The 15,898-nt window shown below is 40.3% G+C and overlaps 1 protein-coding gene across 1 annotated transcript; it reads right to left on the bottom strand.

Annotated features, from left to right (window-relative positions):
* Positions 1 to 2,585: 2,585 nt before the first annotated feature.
* ZNF184 (zinc finger protein 184) lies at positions 2,586 to 15,743 on the bottom strand. Its single transcript, XM_007449266.1, has 5 exons — positions 15,677 to 15,743; positions 12,703 to 12,770; positions 9,149 to 9,275; positions 8,698 to 8,793; positions 2,586 to 5,028 (listed from the first exon to the last, which is right to left on the bottom strand). The coding sequence occupies exons 1-5, from the start codon at positions 15,741 to 15,743 to the stop codon at positions 3,068 to 3,070; spliced, it is 2,319 nt and encodes a 772-aa protein (XP_007449328.1). The 3' UTR covers positions 2,586 to 3,067.
* Between the last annotated feature and the right edge of the window lie 155 nt (positions 15,744 to 15,898).

The raw sequence follows: 15,898 nt of genomic DNA, 5'->3' as shown, positions 1-15,898 counted from the left end.
CATTGTCAGAGACCCCCATTTCTTTAGGCCTCCTTTAGGACTTTGCTCTCTCTCTTTCCACTTTTCAATCTCTCCTTTTCTAGTGACTCATTTCATTATCACTTTAAACAAGTCTAGTATGTCTCTCCTATTTAAAAACATCCTCATTAAATTCACATGCTGCTTTAGCCACCAAGCTAATTCTCCCCTAGAACTTCCAGAAGGAGTGTGAACCAGCCAACACCTTGAGTTTGGCCTAGTGAAACTGATTTCAGACTTCTGGACTCCAGAACTGTGAAAAGAAATCTGTTGTTTTAAGGCACCAAGTTTGTGGTAATTCATTATAGCAGCCATAGGAAATGAATACATTCTTCTTTTGCTCTTGCTCTTTCAGGCTCAGGCGTGGTAATTTTTCCTGCAATTGTTAGACGCTAGTGTTCCACTGTCCTTCGCTGGTTCCCTCTCTTGGCTAAATTTTCTTCAATTAAACTGCTTGAGTATGGCCCTTAGTTTCTGCCTGGGACTCTGCCTAGAGGTGGAGTGAAGAAAAATATGGACCAAATAAAAAGTGGCCCCTGAAAATACTGTCCTTCACCAATAGACCCACTCCTTGTTTCCTGGTCTCCTTGGGCAATGCTGGGCCATTAGCCTCCCAGAACTGTGGTTCCAGATTTCTCCTGGCCCCAAAGTAATCTGCTCAGAACTACATTGCTCAGAGCCCTCAGTAATGATACATTTTTTGGACCTGGACCTTGAGCCTTCATGCTTTCTCATTAGTCCAAGATCGAGATGAATGCCCCTGTGCAAGGGTGAGTTCATCCATGGCCCAGGCACCTGTCTGAGCCCATCTGAGGCAGAGGTGTGTCCAAGACAGGGTCTAGAATACAGGTTCCATCACACTGTGAGGTCATTCATATCAGTCCCCCTTTCCCTCCCCTCTCCACACCATCCTCTTGAGATGTAAACAAATCCAGAGAGAGGTAAACTTTGACTTTCCTCTTGTCATATTGTTAGGGGAACCATTGACCGAAACCGCTCGTGCTGGCCAGGCCCTATAGTAACCACTTGCATGAGTTATCTTAAAACAGGAGGTCCTGGTAAGGAACTCGGAACTAACAAGCAACCTCCAGATAGTGATCACACATTCTCCGTGCTCTGCATTTGATCTGACGGTATCTATGAATAGATCAAATTAATGGAACAAAGTAGGATCTTCCATGGTTAATGACAAATTCCCAAATAAATTCTGTTCCCTCATATAGGAATCATACTGGCAAAAGGACAAGAGTCTTTTTGTCCATTTCAGGCAGACTCTGGTGTTCTCTATTTTGGGATCTCCTTTGAAACAGGAGGACCCTTCACCTGGATATAGAAACTTCTTTTCCTTATACTGTGGCAGTGGCTCAGATTCCAACCAAAGCATATCCTATAACCTGAGATCCATTCCTCTCTGCTAGTGTCCACCTCTCTGCTATGGGATAAATAAAATTCCTACATAATGGAAGCCTTGAGAAATTAAGAAATACCAAGATGACATTTCTTCATAGATATTTCAAAACTATGACAGAAAAAAGTCCTGAGATTTAAATGGCTACTTTATCTCCTGAACTCTGCTCTTCACTGTCTGGCATCTTCTTTAAGGAAGTGACAAAATTCTGATGCAGGTCACTGGCATTTATATAAGCAAAAATGACTGCATTTTTTTTTCACTTGAAGAAAGCTGCAGTACCTACTCCCCCAAACCTCCTTTGTGGGAAGAGTCTTGAACTCCTTTTATATAAATAATGATCAACTTCTGTGCTACCTCCTGTTCTCAGAGCTCCTATTCTCAAGGCCAGGCTAGGAAATTGTCAGTTACTCTTAAAAGAGCAGACCTGATAATTAGACTGTACCTAGAGAAAATATAAGGGCCCATCTCTTTATGGCTAGACCCATATTTATTTCTGGCTCAAATGTTATCTTGACCAGGGTTGCCACAAATAGCCATGCAGGCTGTGGGCTGCCCATCTTCAGAAGTGTCACTCACACTGTCATCTGCTTGTGATATCAGGTGGCCAAGGAAAAGCAAGTAAAATGACGATTATTTTATACAGCCGTTTAATTTCTGTACTTTGGTAAGGAAACAAATTAGACCTTACCTCTCAAAGTTCATGAGAAACCAATTTACAAAACAAGGTAACAGTCAAAATTACATTATGTGTACATCCCCTTCAGTACATCATGTGTACTGAAGAGCTAATCTGTGAGCTTCTAGGAGGAGTCACAAGAAGCTACGAAGGAAATGAGTACTGAAATCTAATCCAGTTGTTCTTTCCAGGGTACACATTAGGAGTTTTAAAAAAGACACTGAAGCCAGGATCCCACTCCCTAGGCCAATCAGTCACTGGGGGTGGGGTCTTGGCAACAGAATTTTATAAAGTTCCTGAAGTGATTCCACTATGTAACTGGGGTTAAATAACACAGGTTTAAGCTGTAGTAGAGGATCTATGTAGTTGTGATAAACTTCTAGAATGTTAAAACATACTAGGAGAGAAAATGGTAGGAAGGTTTAATACTTGTACTGACTTAAGCAATTATATATTACTGAATTATTAATTTGAGGGTACTTTACAATTCTTTTTATTAGGAACTGGTTACTTAAAGAACTTAAATGTGTTAGAACAGGAGCATGATAGATCTCCAGTCTAGTTACTGAAACATAAATGCTTTCTACTGGCAAAACATGCATAAATACATACATTCTAGATGCAACATAGCAAAATGTTGATGTACAATAATCCTATTCAAGAATATATTGTGAATAAACAAAACCGAATATAAAACTCCAAGCGACCTTTGAAATGACCGACTCCAAATCCTTCATTTCACAGAGGAAACTGAAGCTTAAAATGGCTGAATTTGCCAATGTCTCAAAGTTGCTTAACAACGTAATTGGCTTACTTCAGCCCAAAGTACTTTCCATTCCACAGCATGACGGTGAAAAATAAAAATATTTTCGGCAGTTTCTCAATCCACCCTGATTCTTCTGTACTTAAAAGGACAAACTAGAGTAAATGCATCCCCTATGTTTACGATGTTCCTAGAAGAGTCATATGCCAGGGTGCAGTCTCTGATGTTTGTTGAGAGCAGAACGATATCTGAAGGCTTTTCCACAATCATTACATCCAAAGGGCTTCTCTCCTGAATGAATTCTCTGATGCTGAATGAGGTAAGTGCTCTGGCTGAAAGTCTTCCTGCATTCATTACAGTTGTAAGGTTTCTCTCCAGTATGAGTATTCTGATGTTCAGTCAGATGAGTGCTCCGGCTAAAGGATTTGTCACATTCATTGCATTTATAGGGTTTCTCTCCAGTGTGAATTCGTTGATGCTGAGCCAGATGGGAGCTCTGGCTAAAGGCCTTTTCACACTTATTACACTGGTAGGGTTTTTCTTCTGTGTGAGTTTTTTGATGTTGAGCCAGAGATGAACAATGTCGAAAGGCTTTGCCACACTTGGCACACTCATAAGGCTTTGCTCCTGTGTGAATTCTCTTATGTTGCGTAAGGTGTATGTTCTGGTTGAAGGCTCGCCCACATTCATTACACTTGTAAGGTCTTTCTCCAGTATGTATTTTCCTATGCTGAATAAGGGATGAGCCATAACTGAAGGTTTTCCCACATTCGTGACACTGATAGGGTTTCTCACCAGTATGAATTCTTTCATGTTTAGCAAGAGATGAACTCCGAATAAAGGCTTTCCCACATTCCTTACATTCATAAGCTTTCTCTTGGGTATGAGTCTTCTGATGTTGATTAAGGTTTGAGAGATAACTGAAAGCCTTTCCACACTCATTGCATTCAAAGGGCTTTTCTCTGGTGTGAATTCTCCGATGCTGAGTAAGGGATGAGCAATAACTGAAGGCCTTTCCACATTCATTGCATTTGTAAGGTTTTTCTCCAGTATGAATTTTTAGATGTTGAGCAAGGGATGACCAGTAACTAAAGGATTTCCCACATTCAGCACAATCATAAGGTTTCTCCCCCGTATGTGTTTTCTGATGTTGAGTGAGGTTTGAGTGCTGACTGAAGGCTTTCCCACATTCATTGCATTCATATGGTTTTTCACCAGTATGAATCATATGATGACGTATAAATGTTGAGGGTCCATTGAAAGCCTTCCCACATTCATTACATTTATAGGTTTTCTCTCCAGTATGAATTTTTTGATGTTGAGTAAGGTGCGTGCTCCTGGTAAAGGTTTTATCACATTCATCACATTTAAAAGGTTTTTCTCCTGTATGAATTTTCTGATGTTCCATAAAGTGGCCTCTCTGGCTAAAGGCTTTTCCACACTCATTACAAGTATATGGTTTCTCACCAGTGTGAATTCTCTGATGCTGAACAAGATGGGTCCTCTGACTAAAGGCTTTCCCACATTCATCACACTTATAGGGTTTCTCTCCAGTGTGAATTCTTTGATGTTGAGTAAGAGAAGGACCCTCAATGAAGCCTTTTCCACACTGATCACATTTATATGGTTTATCTCCAGTATGAATTCTTTGATGGTTTATAAGGTTTTCACTCCGGCTGAAGGCTTTTTCACATTCATTACATTTGTAGGGTTTCTCTCCAGTATGTGTTCTCTGATGGCGAATAAGAGCTGAACAATAACTAAAAGCTTTCCCACATTCATTGCACTTACAAGATTTCTCTTTTTTAACTGGCTTTAAATTCTGTTTGACGCTTGTTTTAGTAGAGGTCTCTTCTGCAGATACTTCTTTTTGTGTTAAAAGGTCTGAACTCACATTGATGCTTTTTTCAAAGTCATTATTTACATGGTCTCTCTTCAAAGTAGGTACTGTCTTATCAGTTACTTTTATTTCCCTTAGCAGGGCCTGTTCATTTGCCTGTTGCCTCTCTGGACTGCCTTCAGATTCCCCAGTTTCTAAGACGTTGGAACCCCAAGGATCACCCCTTTTGTGCTTTTCTACTATTGCCTCTGGAGATGGCTCTTCTTCAGAAATGTCCAGCTCTGAGACTGATACGCTATTTTCTGGTCTTGTCTCCCAGTCTGAAAGAGAAAATGTCAGTATTCTCTGAATTGAGGGGAAAAAAACAAACACAACAAAAGTGTTATTGTGGGAATGACCTAATGAAACTAAAAATAAAGCCCTCAGCAAATTCTGAGGATTTTCAAACACAGCCCTATTATTTGGGGAGAAATTTGGAAAGAGCTAAGGAGAATGAGAAATAAAATATGAGAGTAGCAAGAGAATGTCGAATTCAACTTCATAGATAATCTCTAAGAACCAGTAAGGGAACTCCATTTAAGTTGATAGTAAATTTAGAAAGTGACCACAGAGATAGATAAGAGGAGACAGAGATGGACTGAATCTAAAGGAGGCAGTCTGAACTGGGATTCCTTGCCAGTGAATAGCAACAAAAAGTCTAAGAACCATGATTTCAAGACAGGATAATCACAAGACATGACTATGGCTCCATGATTTTTAGCCTAGAAAACGGACAAAATAGTCATATCACTGCTAGAAATGAGAAAGTTGTAAATAGTAGAGGAAGTAATTTAGGTAGAGGAAGATAGCAAGTTCAACACTAGGCACTTTGAGAATTAGGAAGAGAAATGGAAGACTAGACTATAATGGTGTTTGTGGGGGTGGAAGATGCCAAAAGTAGCAGGATAACTAAAATGTTCAAATATAGGACAGAAAATATCAGCTCAAAAGAAGAAGGAAAAGAATAGCTAAAGCCATAAGAATGTATGTGAAAAAAAAGCAGCAATGGGGGAAGATCCTTGAGGATGTTTAGGGTAATGGGACGAATAAAATATACTAATGAAAGAAAGCAGTTTTTCAGCAATCAAACAAAGAATATAAGAAACACAGAACCAAAGTTGTTAAAAAGAACCAGAAAAGTACATAATCAGGACATAGAGTTACACTACTCTACTGTCTACTCTGGGATAGTTTGTCTTTTGCCAAGACAAGAAAGATGACAGGGTAGTCAATGCTGGCAGATTCAGTAAAGAAGAAAAGGCTGTGTTTAAAACAGCATTTCTTGGACTTCCCTGGTGGTGCAGTGGTTAAGAATCCGCCTGCCAATGCAGGGGACACGGGTTTTAGCCCTGGTCTGGGAAGATCCCACATGCTGTGAAGCAACTAAGCCCATGAACCACAACTACTGAGCCCACATGCCACAACTACTGAGCCCGTGCTCTAGAGCCCATGAGCCACAACTACTGAGCCTGTGTGCCACAACTACTGAAGCCCACGTGCCTAGAGCCTGTGCTCCACAACAAGAGAAACCATCGCAATGAGAAGCCTGTGCACCACAACGAAGAGTAGCACCCACTCGTCGCAACTAGAGAAAGCCTGCGTGCAGCAGTGGAGACCCAACGCAGCCAACTTAATAAATTAATTAATTAAAAATAAAATAAAATAAAACAGCATTTCTTTGGTTCCACTGGTAACGGGAAGGTACAGCAGACCACCAGAGAACCCTGAATCTCCTGTGCTGCCAGCCCAGTCATTGTCACCACCATTATCACTGCAAACATAAGAAGCAAGGTAGGGACCTAGAGCTGCCTACCATCCTCTCCATACCTGGTACCATGGGAAATGGTACAGCATGCATCAGCATGCAGAAGTGCAGGCAGCCTCACAACAGCAGTGCTTCTCCAGCAGGGACAAGACGATTAATGTAACACAAGTTTTGGGGAACAGCCAATCAGTATAAGAAATGGATATGTTTTCATCAACAAAAATGACACTAAGGATATACTTGTACAGCAGATAGCTATAAAAAATAGCTCCTGGGAAGTACTTCACAGGGAAAAGGATATGGAGACCATGGAGTCAGATGCTGTTAAAGGCAAAAAGAGTGTGGGAGTGACTGATCTCTAGCTCAAGTTGGAGTTCCAGTTGAAAGCAATAAACATGCAACAGACTGTGACCAATATAATACACATTGTCATATTGTCCACGCACTAACCAAAAGAGTTACCAGAATATCAGAGGTGGGGTAATGAATGAAGGATTGGAGAAAATTCCAGAAGGCCAGACTGAACAGCACCATTCCTACTGCAGGATGCAATCCTCACTTTACTATATGCAAAGTTGAAGGGCACTGACCACAATATTCAGACACCCATTTGCATGGAGAGATAATAGAAGGTGCTGACATCCAGGTTGTAAAAGAACATCATAGACCAGTAAGACAGAATATATATCAGAATACAATCACAATTCTGCAGGGGCCAAGTCACCAAGACAGCCTAAAGAAGAGGATAGGAAAATGACGCAGACAAGGCCCAGGGCCAGTGGCCACCTCAGTGTAACTTTCCAAAAGTTAACAAACTATAAGCACAAGTTAATAGAGTTCTTATTTTTAAAAAATTAGTTTTATAAATTGTGTTCCATGAAACCATCTTTTTTTTTTTTTTTTTTGGACGCACCGCACAGCATGTGGGATCTTAGTTCCCTGACCAGGGATCGAATCCATGCCCCCCTGCATTGGAAGGGAGGAGTTTTAACCACTGGACTGCAAAGGCAGTCCCATGAAACCATCTTTTAAAAGAAAGATTTTAAAGGTGCAATATTAAAAAAAAACGGAATCACGGTTAGGAGGACGGGGGACAGAAATGTTACATTCTATGCACTCTGTTGGAAATTCATAATTCCCAACTACAAATTAAAAAAAAAAATTCTGAGTGGTCCTCCAGTAAGAAACCTGCTAAATTTTAGCTAATCCAGTACTTGCCAAATTTGAACATGGCATGCATTGTTTCTCCCCATAAAAAGGACCCCCTACTCCTACCTCATTAAATCTGGAGATATATTCCTTACATAGAGTGACTACGTTTGTACATTTTTTCAGGGTCAGATCTTTGAAGAAGTCTCTCTGTGCAGTTTGGGAATTGATGGTTTACAAGAAAGTTATTCAAAATTTCAAGGGCAGTCCAATAAGTGATAGGGTCAGAAGCTACACAATGAGATTAAGACAGGAACAGGTGATGAAGAAATGACGGCTACAGGTATAGAACTCACTTTTGCACAGTTTGGTTGAGAAAGCAAGAAGGCAGACTGGATGGTGGCCAGAAAGATTAACAGTGCTGAGTGAAAGTATTTGGAATTTAGGTTACCTATTTCTGTTTGAAGGTACTGGGGGTGGAGGCTGTAGATCCAAAAAGAAAACTGTAAGGGTGAAAAGTGGGGTAATAATTATGAGACCAGGGCCCCAAAGGAGGCTGGGAAAGGAGGAATCCAGATTCCATGTCAAGAAGTTGCCTTTAGAAAAAAGCAAGAAGGATAATAACTCCTTTGAAAGGAGTACAAAAATAGAATACATGTTGAGACATTTACTGTTTTGACAAAGCATAAGAGAGTCCAGGGCTTCCCTGGTGGCGCAGTGGTTGAGAGTCCGCCTGCCGATGCAGGGGACATGGGTTCGTGTCCTGGTCCGGGAGGATCCCACATGCTGCGGAGCGGCTGGGCCCGTGAGCCATGGCCGCTGGGCCTGCGCGTCCGGAGCCTGTGCTCCACAACGGGAGAGGCCACAACAGTGAGAGGCCCATGTACCGCAAAAAAAAAAGAGAGTCCAGATGCCTTCCCATTCTCCACAGGAGACACTTTAAAGAGAAGTACATCTACATTTCAGACGTAAAATCCTCTCATCAGGCTGGTGGTTAGTGTCAATAACACTCATCTGCCGGGTATCCATTACTTACCTCCAAGGGCACCTACTGGAATGCTGGGCTCCACAATCCATGGCTCTGTCCCTTGCTCTAACTGGGAAATCACATCAGGTTTGGAAACTTGGAGTCCTGCTCAAAGGTGTAAAAAAAGTTACCTGTCTGCACTGAGAGAAAAGTGCTGTATCAGAGTTCAGTCTCATCACTTTGTCTTTAGAGGAAAGGATACATGGACAAATCAGATGGAGTAAAGCACATAAAGCACATATAGCTTCCATGTTATACATTTCCAGATGTGGTATAACTTGGGAACTGATCTGGGTTCAGAAAAATTATTAGTTTGTCCTTCTAGTTGCTAGAGAGTAGAAACCTTTTCAAAACCTTTCAAAGTTTAGGAATCTTTGGTTCATTAATGGCAAAACTCACCTAAGCACAAGAGCACCCTCCTACACACCCCCAGATATTAACGCAGAGAAGTCATCCTTACCTATAGAGACCAGATGTGTATAATTTTCCAATGTCACATCCCTGAATAAATCTCTCTGTACAGGATCCAGCTGTTTCCATTCTTCCTGGGTAAAGTCCACTATCACATCCTTGAAGGTCACTGATTCCTGAAATACCAAACATATTTCTGCTTAGCCATAAAGGATTTACCTCAGAAAGGGGTAAAGTTAGCAATACTGACAGAAGTAAGGCAAGCTCTGGGCTATCTGAAAAATGATTTTGATATTTCCTCCTTCGTAAAATGAATATAAAAACAAAACCTGACTCATAGGATTATTGCAAGAATTAAATAAGCAATGTTCAATATTAAATGCTTAATTTAAGGTCTAGCATATAACAAGTGTTCAGTCAATGTTGGCCACTGTTGTTGTTGTTATTGATCTTCATAATCATCATCATCATGATCTCTGTGTTCCAAGATATATCAAGTATTAAGAGTATACCTATTAACATCAATAATATGTTTTACTACCTGTAAGTGCAAGAATAGCCAAAAATGTTTTGGAAAGAATTTGCGGAGGAGACTTACCCTACCACATTTCAAAATATACTAAGTAACATACCAAAATATACCGAAAGATAAAGATAAATTAGAACAGAGTGGTCTAGTATGGAATAAAACTCAATGAAAAACAGAGAAACCCAAAATATAGCCATGTTTATAAGAACTAAATGGGATTAAGCAACTTTCAAATTAATTTTAAAAAGCTGGATTATTCACTAAATGGTGCCATAACAAATGACTGTCTATTTGAGAAAAGAAATTAAGGTGAGTTCCCTACTTCACAGCATACACAAAAATATCTGCTGGATTAGAGACTCAATTTTAAAGAAAAAGAAAAAATAAAATAGAATAAAAGACAGAAAAATAGTTTTATAAGCTTGATATATGGAAGGCAAAAATTATAAGACAGAGAGACTGACACATAAAACCACATAAAAATGTAAAACTTCTGTAGAAAACCATAAATAAAATGCAATATTCTGAGTTGCTACAACTAATTAGCAGAAAAGATGAACAACCTACAACAATAACCAAAAAGGGCCGACAACCCAAACAGGCAATTCACCCAAACCATTGTTAACAAACCATGAAAAGATGCTCCACTCCAAGAAAAACATAATAAAACAATGAGATAACAGATTAGCGAACACTGCTTGAAGTGCTCATGTGTATTACGGTGGGAACAGGGCCCTAATGCAATCTATCAGGGGGCACTCTGCCAGGATCTATCAAAACTTTAAATAGATATATCATTCAATCCAGATTTATAGCTTGTAGGAATTTATTCTTTAGAAACACCTCAGGGTGCAAAGACATATGTAAAAATTTCCTTGCAACATTGTGAGGGGAAAAAAAAAGCAAACAAATGTCTATTAATAGGATAGTGGTTAAAGAATTCATGGTACATCCATACTAAAGCAGCTTATGTAGACATTTTAAAAATAAAGTGTCTCTATATGTACTGATTAGGAAATATATATCATATTAAAAATAGCATACATGATATTATCCCATTTTTATTTTTATGAATAGGAAAGTTTGTATGTAAATGCACAAAGAAAAAGCTAAAAGAATACACTACCGAATATTATCAGTGCGACTGTTTAGTGGGACTCTTGAGGCAATGCAGGGGAACTTCCCACTTTTTCTTTATTTATTATGTATTTGAAACTGGGCAAGTGAATTAATTTTGTTTCAAAATAGACAAATAAATTATTGGGACTTCTACTTCTAACAACGACAGAGCTACTGGACTAGCTCTCCCAGAGTAAACAACTGTAAAACTCAACAATATAACTGAAACAAGTGCTTTCCTATTTTTGAACAGCAGACAGAACAGAACTGTGATCCCTGAGAGAAGGGAGACAATCACATGAGCCCCACAGACCCTTCAGTTTCCTGCCTGGAGGCAGAAACTGAGCAAGACACAGTGGTCTCACTGAACTAAGGAAACAAAGGTGGCAGCTGAGGACTACAGAGGCAGGGAATTTGCAGGATAGATACTAGAGAGAAGGGAGATACAAAGAGGAGGAGCTCCAAAACTCTGGTGTAAATACTATCTCCACAGCCCATATCAAGTTACCAATGTGACATAACTGCACCCAGAGTTAAGAAGACATACGCACAATCAGTGCCCACAAACAGTTCCAGCGCGCTTTAGGAGCAGCACAAGTTTAGCCTGTGAGGAAAGAGTTAAAGCAGCAAGTCCAGCTTACCCAATCCTTGCTAATCTCCAGGGACACTTGGATCCATGAACCTTAAACAAGCTCTGAAAACTAATGTTTATATAGTCACTGAATGACGATGTTATTGTGTGCCTGGAGCACTGGGACAGGATGTACCAGACTGTCAGCATTGTTTAAAGTATACATGAAGATTTATGATGCACATGTGGTGCCTAGTTTGAGGTCTGCACCATGGCTGGTCAACAGCAAGTACATGCTGATGTATGTGATCAGCTCCCTTTAAGAACTCTGGACTGTGAGACTCAAGAAGACTTCCCTGGGTAGAGACATTTCTCTGTCTCAGGACAACAGCTCTAGAGAAAGTACATCTGTGTGATCATCACAGAAGGAGGACTTGGAAGCCTGCACCTGATTTCTTTGGATTCTTATAAATATCTTTTTCCTTCTGATGCATTTTGTATCCTTTGTTGTAATGATCCCTATCCCTGAGTTATGCTGCTGGGTTGGGTGGGTCATCCTAGCAAATCACTGAACTAAAGTGTAGTCACAGACCCCATGAAACACAGTCCTAGAATAAGGCTACACTAGGTCAGCCCTAACAAAGCTTACAGTTCAAAACCAAACCTCAAAAGGATCAAGCTGTGGCCCAGATGGGATTAACAAGGACTGAATTTACCCTCCTGCATGAAAATAACCAAAAAATTCCAGACAAAACATAATGAAACAACAGTTTCCAAGGCACTGAATCTCAGATAACAAAGAACAGTGATCCCCAAGAATCAGTAAACAAATGAAGTAAGCCCTACAACTGCTCCAGCTTACTGCCTTGAGAGTGTCCAGGCAGGGGTGCAGGGAAGGGGAACCCAGGAGCGACCCAGCAGACTCCTTGAACTGAAGAGGTAATGCTGAGAGTTTGGGGAAGTCAAGGCGACTAGAGTTCACACAGAGTACTGTAGGGAAGAGACCTACAGAGGAAAGAAGCAAGAACTGCAGAAACTCTCCTAACCCCTCCGGACCACATACATTTTTGTTGAGTCTCTGTTTTCCATGGTACTCATTTCACCTTTTTAATATTTAGCAGTTATTTGGTCTATTCAGGTAAAGTATCAAGTTTTGTACTTCTTCTACTCTCTCATCAGTGGTACATGGCAAGACGTAAGCAAGAAGTTAAGTGGTGAATATATTAGTTAAGCTGGAGAGGCAGAGCTAAGAAAAAAGTGGTTGGCAGATGGGAGCCCAGAATGAACTGCCAACACTGGTTTTCAGCTAAACATAACCCACAGCAAAAGAATATACAATCCCACTCTAACGACTGAAATGACATTTGAGGAAATCCCAACTTACCTGAAAACTAGCTGATGGGAGTGAAGTATGTCTCCCTTGGAGAAGGGCAGACTTTGGAGAAGACAGATCTAGGGGAGGAAAAAGAAACCACAATGAATCCTGTCCAAGTTAGCTGTTCCCAGCAATCCACAAAATCCACTTACTTTTCTATATGAAAACAGCAGGAACTATTTCTGCCATTTGAGAAGCCATTTCCTTCTCAAAATCCAAAAAAAGAAGCAACATAACTGCTGACTATGACCCTCGTACTCTCATGGGTAGGCTTAGGAATTAAAGCATTACTTTAAGATTTACAATTTTGCCCCTAGATACTTACAGTCACATGGATCATACAACTCAATCTACATTCCTCACTAAGTGAGGCAAAATATTTCTGCTGCCTTCTCTGCTACACATAAAATATGAATTAATAATAAGATTACTTTCCAAAAGTCTTCCCATGCCCTTTGAAACGTTGCTATTAGTATAAATTACATATCACACCAACATATACTTATCTATATTACCTACCTACCAGAGTGTCTAAACTTAAATACACATGGTCAATACTAACTACTGGCAAGATTACAGAGAGATTAGAACTTTTGTACATTGCTGTGGAAGTAAACATTTACCAATCATTTAGAAAAACTGTTTGGCAGTATATACCAAAGCTATACGTACAACTGCCCTATGACTCAGCAATCCCACTCCTGTGCATATATCCAGAGAAATGAGGGGTTATGTCCACCAAAAGACTTGTACAAGACTGTTCACAGCAGGTTTATTTATAATATGCCCAGATTAGAAACAATCCAAATGTCTTTCAGCAGAATGGATAAACTGTGATATAGTCATACAATAGAATATTATCCCACAGTGTAAAAGAATGAGCTCTTGCTTTACCTAACAACACAGATGTATCTCATAAACAATATTGAGCAAAATAAGCCAAACACAAAAGAATGCATACTGGGACTTCCCTGGTGGCACAGTGGTTAAGAATCCGCCTGCCAATGCAGGGGAGACGGGTTCGAGCCCTGGTCCTGGAAGATCCCACATGCCGCCGAGCAACTAAGCCCGTGGGCTACAACTACTGAGCCTGTGTTCTAGAGCCCACATGCCACAACTTCTGATGCCCATGCGCCTCAACAAGAGAAGCCACCGCAACGAGAAGCCCGTGCACCTCAACGAAGAGTAGCCTCCGCTCGCCACAACTAAAGAAAGCCCATGCACAGCGATGAAGACCCAACGAGCCAAAAATAAATAAATAAATAAATTTTTTAAGAAAAGAATGTATACTGTATGAGTACATTTACAGGCATGCCTCGTTTTATTGTGCTTCACTTTATTTGCACTTTACAGATACCATGTTTTTTTTTTTTTTACAAATTGAAGGCTTGTGGCAACCCTATGTCGAGCAAGGCTATCAGCACCATTTTTCCAACAGCATTTGCTCACTTCATGTCTCTGTGTCACATTTCGGTAATTCTCGCAATATTTCAAACTTTTTATTATTACTATATTTGTAATGGTGATCTATGATCAGTAATTTTTTTTTTTTTTTTGCTGTATGCGGGCCTCTCACTGCCACGGCCTCTCCCGCTGCGGAGCACAGACTCCGGACGCGCAAGCTCAGCGGCCATGGCTCACGGGCCCAGCCGCTCCGCGGCATGTGGGATCCTCCCAGACCGGGGCACGAACCCGCGTTCCCTGCATCGGCAGGCGGACTCTCAACCACTGCGCCACCAGGGAAGCCCCTATGATCAGTAATTTTTGATGCTACTACTATAAATTGCTGAAGGCTCAGAAGATGTTTAGCACTTTTTAGCAATAACATATAGTTTTAGATTAAGGTATATACTTTTTTTTTTTTTACACATAGTACTATTGCGCAATTAATAGACTACAGTATAGTGTAAACGTAACTTTTATATGCGCTGGGAAACCAAGAAATTCATGAGATTCAGTTTATTTCAATATCTGATTTACTGCAGTGGTTAGAACTGAACCCACAATATCTCTGAGGTGTGCCTGTATATTAAGTACAAAAACTTAGACTAGTGGTTACCTCTGGAAGGTTACTGACTGAGCAGGCACACAAGAGAGACCTCTGGGGCATTAGAGACATTCCATATCTTAGTGTGGGTAGTGGTTACACTGGCATATAATATAAAAAATTAATCAACTGGTACGCTTAAGATCTGTGCACTTAATGTAGTAACTTACACATCAATAAACAAAACAGAAACAAACTTTGCTCTTGGGGAAGTCTATTCAGAGTAATGGCTGACGGGAAAGTCCGATTCTCAGAAAGTAGAGGAAGCAATAAAAGGAACTATTATTCCAGACTTAATTTGACCAGTAATGGAAAACTGTCTTGTAAAAGAAATCTTGAGAAGAAAATGAAGATGTTAGTTGCAGGAAAGTTGAGGAAATGTTGTACATAGGCAGATATGTACCCAAGACTTTAGGAAAATAGAATAAAGAGAAATGTCTTAGGTAAGATGATTTTGATTCCAAGTAACAGAAACCAACAAAACCAACAACAGTAACAGCTATAGAAACCAACTAAGTGCCTGGCAATAGTAAATGCTCAGTAAATGTTACAAATATTACCATGACTATAAGGGACAGAGGCTAACTATACAATCATGAAAAATCCTCAAAAGAAAAAAAAAGGCAAAGCCTTAAAATGAAACCATTTGGGCTGATTTAATTCTGAGGAAGTTAGAATTAAAAAGAATATTTATGAAAGATATAAGGGGCAAAGAGCTGAGAAGGGGAGAAGTGATGTCATCAACATGGTGGAATAAGAATTTTCTACCATCTTCCCCACAAAAAACACTGATTTAGACAATCATCCATGGATGAGAGTGTCTTTGTGGAAGTCCAGGAGTCTAGCACAGAAGTTCCAGCACACCACTGAAACAACAACAACAAAATATCCAAGATGGATGAATTGAAGAGGGTAAGAGGAACAGTTTCATTTTACCAGCGTCACCCCCAAGGAGGTATAGCTCAGCGCCAAGGCGGCCTTCTTGGCCTGTGATTTCTCTCATGGGAAAAAGTGAAAGCATGTGAGTGCCCAGGTTCCCCAGCAGTATGGGACACCACCAAAGATACCCACTTCTTTCTCACCTCATCCAGAATACTGAGGTGTCCTAAGAGAATGAGGGGAAGAGAGCAGCTGGGAGAACAGCAGTCGGGGCACTTG

The sequence above is a fragment of the Lipotes vexillifer genome, unplaced genomic scaffold, assembly GCF_000442215.2.
Source record: "Lipotes vexillifer unplaced genomic scaffold, Lipotes_vexillifer_v1.1 scaffold657, whole genome shotgun sequence".
NCBI classification, from domain to species: domain Eukaryota; kingdom Metazoa; phylum Chordata; class Mammalia; order Artiodactyla; family Lipotidae; genus Lipotes; species Lipotes vexillifer.
Note: the sequence above shows the minus strand (reverse complement) of the source record. Positions and strands in the feature narration are given on the sequence as shown.

What these genes read in the sequence shown, in the direction of transcription:
- ZNF184 (XM_007449266.1), bottom strand. Translation starts at nt 15,743, where the DNA reads ATGAGAGAAATCACAGGCCAAGAAGGCCGCCTTGGCGCTGAGCTATAC. An exon ending in TACACATCTGGTCTCTATAG is followed by an intron (nt 8,794 to 9,148) that starts GTAAGGATGACT and finishes ACCTTTGAGCAG; the next exon opens with GACTCCAAGTTTCCAAACCT. An exon ending in TCCAGTAGGTGCCCTTGGAG is followed by an intron (nt 5,029 to 8,697) that starts GTAAGTAATGGA and finishes TTTCTCTTTCAG; the next exon opens with ACTGGGAGACAAGACCAGAA.